This window comes from Opisthorchis viverrini (genome assembly GCF_000715545.1).
Source record: "Opisthorchis viverrini unplaced genomic scaffold opera_v5_115, whole genome shotgun sequence".
Classification (NCBI taxonomy): domain Eukaryota; kingdom Metazoa; phylum Platyhelminthes; class Trematoda; order Opisthorchiida; family Opisthorchiidae; genus Opisthorchis; species Opisthorchis viverrini.
Window position 1 is genome coordinate 1,379,407 of NW_008751773.1, and position 7,421 is coordinate 1,386,827.

A 7,421-nucleotide genomic window follows, 5' to 3' on the forward strand; every position below is an offset into this window, starting at 1 on the left:
GATGATGATGATGAGTAAATTCAGGTATGCCGCAACTTGGACCTGCGGCGTTAAAACCAACTCTTCAACTGCGGTTTTGTATAAATCTTTCAGCTGTGACCGCAAGGACTTCTGAGAACCTGGCCTCTGTCTCTGAACTTCCCCTGTCTAAGCTTGGGGAGCCTGGTAGTATCCCAGCCCTCGTGCTTCCTTCGGGTGGCATGCCAAATAGGCACCGGAATGGTGTTAAAGCCCAATGATTTTTTTCGAAAACACTTCGACAACACTGTATTGATATATATATATGAATATATATAGACGAACCTTATGGTTCTACGGCAGTGAAGCATCAGTGCCAACACTGATGCTTCTGTCTTTGATGATGATGATTCACGAAGTTAGGTAAAGGCGGACCATAGTCGTCATGAACAAGAAGCAAAAGCTCAAATAACACCTAGCTGATGGGCCTTACTGACAAATTAGTAGCATGACAACGTTGAAGTTGAAAGGCACTTGGTATCCACTGTACCTAAAAAGTGCATTCCAAACACGAGTTTACGATGTCATGACCATATATACTCAGCTTACGTGCTATCGTTACTAGACTATTGAAACGTACATTACACTCCTCTATTCTGTGTTGTTCCTTCTCTCGACTTGGAACCACTAAAACATATGGGCTCCCCAATATTCACAAGAAAGGTTCGCCACCCCGCGCGGACCAGATTTCTAACGGGTATCCTAAAACCACTTAACGGTAAGCTATCTACACATATCTAAATTTAGCATGTTTTTGCTGGGAAAGTAGCTGAGTTGTTGGTGACCAACCAACTTATCGTAGAAGTCAGTCATCCACACTAACCAACAAACAAGAACTACCGACTGAGTTACAGTACTACCATCTGGACGTAAAATACTGCTGATAAGGTTGCTAAAAACTCTTAGATAGCCCATGACCGGTATAACCTTTCTGGGGGCTCGTCACTCAACAGTTTGGATGCATGCATATCTTTGAGCACGTACAATATGCTCCGTCTCAGGGTTTCTATCCAGGATTGCGGTAATGACAAAAAAAACTGAGTTTGCGCTGAGTAAGCGCTTGGCTTCCTTTGGTTGGATTCCAACTTCCGCATGTTTATGCGAAAAGAGTCCAGTTAGGAAATCAATGGATTAACACAGGAATCACGTGGCCAGTCCAGCGTAACCCAAGAAGTGCGATCAGCGCATCTATCGTCGGAGTTATTTCCCACGAATATCACTCGACATATTGACCCGATGTTCCCACCAGACTCGGACAATGCCCCGAAAAACAAAAGGATCGTCAACTTCTTCAGATAACAGCTCCTGATCTGTACAACAATGTTACGGGAACTGCAGCACTGTAAACCCGACCAATAACAAACGTTCCCTCCGCCACGGATCAAGCAAGATGCCAAAACCTGTTCTGACCCTCCCTATCCGAATGGAAACACCATCTCTAGCTGAACCACCGGCACTGATACATCTGCTCAGGCAAAGAAATTTGTCTACTGCCTTAATTGGTAGACCCGTGGGCATGAGCGGCAGTCTGAAATTTATAGGTATTAACTGCATACCGGACCATGAGGCAATACTATTTAGATTGTTTAATATTGTTTGCATCCATGCAAGGTCAGAAACAAGAAGAGTTATGAGGTTGGTATACAAGAAGTCCAAGAATAATTTCGATCCCTCAACTATTCATGGCTGAAGGAGAGTCTTCTATGATCATGTCAGCAACAAATTGGACAGGAAAGAGGATATCCTTGTAATGTACTACTAATAAGGTTGCTGAAAATCCATCGACAGCCTACGACCGGTTTCGCCCTTTTGGGGCTTATCAGGTAGGCGCAGTCCCCGGGTTTCCGTCAACCTTATGTTCTACTTGAAACCAAATTGCACGAAATTAGCGAATATACACTCATTTGCAAACTAATTTGGTTCTTTCGAGAGACTCACTTGGAACCCAGCTGAATCTCTCGTTTATGATGTTCTCAGGCCTGAGAACTAATAATCATGATCAGTTTGAACGTTTGTTGGCGCAGGACTTAAAGAAAACATTCTCGCGTTCGGTTATTGAATACAAATCACACGATTCCATCCAGAACTAGGCTGTTAGGCGGATTAGAGGATCTTGGTGTGTGGAAGGCCGTTTTCTCAGCAGTACGCAGAGGTTTATGCTGCAGAAAACAATAGACTGCTATTTTCCGATACTACTGACCTCCCCCGGCATCAACACAACAACTGGCATGTACGAGACTTTACTTTGAGGGAATTAGTTCGGCTCCTAATAGCCAAGGAGCCCAGGCCCATATGAGCTACATCCCCGTTTCCTCAAAACCGGTTGTAACAAGGCCGATGATGGAACGTTCCTGACGATCAGTGGTGGAAGGTTGTCAACCGATCGACTTGAAAACTGCAGCGGTTGAGCCTATATTTAATGAGGAGTACAGCCGCGATAGCTATCGGCTGTTAGACTGGTAGCGTTACTGGCAGGGTGGTGTAAAAATGTATCAATGCCAAAATGGAAAAGCCCAAAGAAGGCGCAGATGCATAAAGACCCAAGCAGCATGAATCCCGGAAACTCCACCCATGCAATAAAATCCCTTTCACTTCGCAAATACAACAACGGGTGGCTGTTTCAGTCACCGGAATTTACCTCGACGTGGTTTATTTTGACTTAAGCGCAGCTTTCAATAAAGATTCTTACAGGCTTTTTATATTGACCAAGTTCAGGACCTGATGTTACCGTCATCCGAAGTCATAAATGATGTTCTTTATAGGTTGTTTATTGGCCTCGCACTATCTAAGGATTTTGTGAACGAACTCCTAAGAGCAGTTAAACCTGAGCGCCTACCGTATGCAGACGACCTATGATATGAACGGCGGTCTGTTGTAACAGCATCGACTGCAGGACCAGAACCTCTTCAGCCTGGGGTTACATGTACGCATTGTATTCTGAAAGGAGACTTAAACGGAAGAAGAATGCTTCTGTGGGAATGGCAAACGAAGCGAAACGAGGTGATGGAGAGAAACTAGCTGAGCCAACAAGGAACCGACGCCACTTTGTCGATCAGAATAGTTGATCTATGGACTAATACTGAAGTAATCTTAAAGGGAGGATTGATCGGTGTCTTCGCTGCGCCGAAACTCCGCAATACCACTGGCACTATGTGATGGAAATTACAAAGCACTCATCCCCTATGCTACCTGCCGTTCAATGAAACGAAATCAGGGTTACTCGTAAAAGCCCGACTAAACAGATCAAGCTTCCATAGCCGTATTCCCCATGCCTTCCTTCCTCTAGCATGCAGCTGTTACATTCAAACAAGTAGCACCATGCTTGTTTGCCCTAGCCAATTATGAGAAATGAAGCCGACAAAATCTGCCGGTGTCGCTCACCTGCTACATATTTCACAGTGGACTCGAGTAATCCCGCTTGTCTAACTCCATCACCCGAGCACCATCAGGTCTGAGAAATGAGCGAATCTGTAATTCAGCAAAAAGTTCGGTGAAAGCGCGGCACGAGTGCTCACCCATGTTTCTGCCTGAGCGAAATGTTCTGTGCCCGTGAAATGTGGTCAGTGCATATTGCAGCAATCAAGTGCAAGTCTCAGTACGCGTGAGGTGTGGTGGTTTGAGATGCACACATCCACTAGGTTTTGGGGACAAATTCTCGTACCAAGATACCATCACCACACAAGGCCACCAAACAGTGTGAGTTAGACAGAGCTGACGTGGATCAACCGCCTTGTGCTCACAACCGTATGGAGGTAGACGATGCTTAGGAAACCAAACGGTGGTCAGAAGGAGAAATACATACATGGTTCAAACTCACCTTGCTTTCTCTACCGCTTCTGACTCCCCAACATCCTTCTCGACACTGTAGTCAAGGATTGACTTGACACCATACTTTCTTAGTCGCCGAACGACAGGTTCGATATGTTCACGGCTTTCTCCAGCAACGAAATGGCCGTAAATTGTGCCTCGCATCAATAGGCGAAACATGGATCTGCCAAACACCTTTCGGCTAAGTTCCATGAGCTAAATCTGTTAGCGCATGCATGTAAATTCTGTACCTGCTTGTTATATTTGACAAGCGGGGAAATGCTGCACATCCCGAATACTATGATTCCACGAAGTAGCTCCAGGTTAGTTTTCGAGGCATGCGCGACCTTAGGATTGTTGAATTCGATGACTGGGACCTGATTCACAGAATCGCTATCCGATACACTTGTTGCCGACGTGGCTTGAGAATAATAGCATGGCGCTATTTTCTTCTGACGGCATCCAGCACCAGAAATTCGCGAGAATGAAGTGATGGAGTTTAGCCGCAGAAACCATCTGTTTGCGTGCCAAACAACCATGGAAAAGAGCGGGGAGTGACTGCAGAATGCACGCTAGGGAAGCGCCAGGGGGCACACCGGCGGACACCGTGTACTGCGCAATGAGCCGCGTGGGTACTGCCAAATAGATCATACGACGCGCCTTATCCAACTGCATTACGGCGTCCCGCGCAATGTATCTTAACAAATCTTTGCCTGATAAAGTGCGGTGCGCTGCCCAAGTTTGTTTGAAACAGGTAGGTAGGTGTCTCCTAAGGCAAGGGGTGAGACACATAGGCTGAGTTACAAACTTGGCTTGTCTACAAACGTAAACGCATTAGCAAGCATTAATGAAATTTTGGGAAATAATATCGCTGTGCTAATTTTTGGCTTCATCTGCACTGGAACAAGAACACTGAAACATATGCATGTACCATTAAATGCGCCACAGGCATTAATACGGAGCTACGCCCGTTAAAAATGGATGCCCATTCCCAAGCTCCTGACCTAGTTGGTCCTGCAGGGTCGCAGAATGAATTTAACTGGCACTTCAAGTGTAATCCCTTTCATGTTCTGAAGAGACTACTATTGCACACCACTGTTATTAAACTCATCCTCTTTTGCAAGCACACGGGAGTTTGCGGAAAAGATGAAAGGTGACGGTGATCACTTTGGGTGCGACTGAAGCGCACAGAAAACGATCCGCACTGAAAATGCACCCGTCAGAAAACCGTCGCAAGAGGGGCAAATGGTAGCAGGAATCACGTAGTCACGGTGTACATGGAAACTATAGGGAGTCATTACTTTCACTGTTTGAGTGGGGTCGGGCGTTAAAGTTCATTGAGGGAGGGAGTTGTCGCTAATGCACAACGCGGAACGCAAACTGCACAGAAAATTACTGAGTTTGTAAGGGGTGTTGAGTGAAAGTTAACGACATGTTTACATCTGGAATGAAGCTTCAGCAGCTTGGAATGAACGCGTCTTTTAGGCGGCTGGGACCAGATGAAGAGATTGCTCGCAGTTATAGGTAAGGGCACGAGTTGGTGAGAGAGCATCGTCAAAAGTAGGAAGTAAATATTTGCGGATATGCTATCAAACAAGCTAAGGTGGTACATGTTTCTGCCTCGGAGATCCGTCAATGGCCGCCATATTCACTTCTTTGTGACCACCACAGCAGCCTACGATGGCGGAAACTCCATTGTGACAGTGTATTTGTGTATCTAAAAAGCCTTTGACAAAATTCCTCATGAATCCATGTTGAACAAACTTAGTTCTGTTGGCACCACCCAATGCTTATTTCAGTGGTTCAATTCCACCTCATTAGATAGGGCACAAATGACACAAATTGGTGACAAAGCGTCATCTCCACTACCAATCTACGGTGGAGTCACTCAAGGGAGCGTGCTAAGCCCCATCAGCTTCCTAATGTATCTCAACGAAATCTTTGGCACTGTGTCCCACGGTAAACTCTTCTTTTTTGCGGACGATGTAAAGATCCTTTGCATATTTGCTCCTGTCTGCCCCTCGCTAGAACCAACAAGACCCAAACTCGCTGACTCGCTGCTCAAATGCCTATAGTCCAAACTTTCCTTATTTCAAGTCCATTTATCTTCCTGCCGCTGCTCCGTCCCAGCTGATTCATTCACAATTAATGAGAACCCTGTCATTCATTCCATGGATAATATAGACCTTGGTCTCCGCTACTCTTGTACCCTTGGCTTTTCTCACCAAGTCCAGTCCCGAGCACTTGAGCTTGACATTCTGCTACTGCGTTCCTTTTATCTCAATTTTTAGGCTGCGCGTGCTAACACTTCTGGAATTCCGTCCTGCTTTCTCTTTCCTCAGTGACGCAAACCAGCACTTGAGAGCGTTCAGCGCTTGTTCACCAAAAAGTTAGTCACGCAGTGTGGCCCTCCCTCCGACTTCTATTGCTGTACAATCTTGTGCCTTGAGCCACTATGGCTCAGACAGTTTAGGCTAAAACTATCTCCCCGGCAACATCTGCTGCACTAAAATGCTTCCAACCCGTGCTTGATCACTAGTCTACCAAGTGCAAATCTACCCATGTCCTGTCTCGTTTAATGACTTGCTGTCACAACCCTAGTTGTGGTAAACCTTAGGTTTTCCCCTAATAATGCGCATCCTCCCATCTGATCTCTCAAATTCACCAGGCCTTACTAATCTCATTCCATTCCCTCGACTTCCCTTGCTTCGACCTTCGGCAACACTTCATTTGGACGCCCTGTCTGGCTATGATCCATACCTGCAGGGATGCCCAACAGGACCAAAAAACCCACGCTCTTTTATCGGCTATGTTTTACTTTTACAGGTTCTCTTGGCCAATCCCAAAAATTCTGCTGCTCAAAGAATTTCCCATTCGATTTCAATCACTTCAGAAGTAACTTCCGCTAAAGGGCTCCTAAGAAACCGAAGTGTAGCAATGTAATAATGGCACGGCACTGCCATATTAGTTTGATATCACATGCATAACTATTACCATCGTACTTGACAGTGCTCTTTCCCACACTCGTTTCAATAACTGCCAGTACGAACAAACTATGCACCTGACCCAACCGGCCTCCGGGAAGCGTTCACTCTAATCTGCTGCACCTTTTGTTTGGGTTCAGCTATTTTAGTTGACTTTCAGGCTGTGCTCTATACAAATTCAATAATTTTATGTACAGCTTAAGTTCCGATGTGTGTAATGCCACCAACTACCCTTCCGAGAAGCTCCTAAAACCGACCCCATTACAACAGCGACACCGGCGAGCCCCATAGTTCCACTGTACACCGCTGTTTTATATTCCTGCTACCATTTACTCGCATAGCTAGTTCCTCCACTCCATCACCCCACTTGAGCTTTCCGTGACCCTGGCCAAAGGCCTAACAGTCCAGGGCCACGAGACCTCAGCGGCGGTTTTAGGCTTTAACTCATATTGACCGGCTGGATCACGCCAACCATGCTGCTTCACCAGATCCGTTCTTCTCGTTCCATATTTTCCGGAATGTTCAGTTTTCCTGTGATGTGTCAGGCAGGAGGCTTCTGGAGTCTCCCTTCATCATTTTGTTTTTGCCTGCCATCTTCCAATTTTAACGATC

General features: G+C 45.9%; 2 protein-coding genes across 2 annotated transcripts in view; one reads left to right on the top strand and one right to left on the bottom strand.

Annotated features, from left to right (window-relative positions):
- T265_05929 (hypothetical protein) overlaps positions 1-2,108 on the top strand; it is a gene marked incomplete at both ends in the record, with an annotated part of 11,577 nt that extends 9,469 nt beyond the window's left edge. The window contains one exon of the mRNA XM_009171064.1: positions 1,996-2,108. Coding sequence (XP_009169328.1) covers positions 1,996-2,108 — 113 coding nt within the window. The remainder of the gene's footprint in view (positions 1-1,995) is intronic.
- The window catches only part of T265_13909 (hypothetical protein), a gene marked incomplete at both ends in the record, with an annotated part of 31,350 nt that extends 26,869 nt beyond the window's left edge, over positions 1-4,481 (bottom strand). Inside the window, one exon of the mRNA XM_009171077.1 lies at positions 3,836-4,481. Within this exon, the coding sequence (XP_009169341.1) occupies positions 3,836-4,038 (203 nt within the window). The remainder of the gene's footprint in view (positions 1-3,835) is intronic.
- Between the last annotated feature and the right edge of the window lie 2,940 nt (positions 4,482-7,421).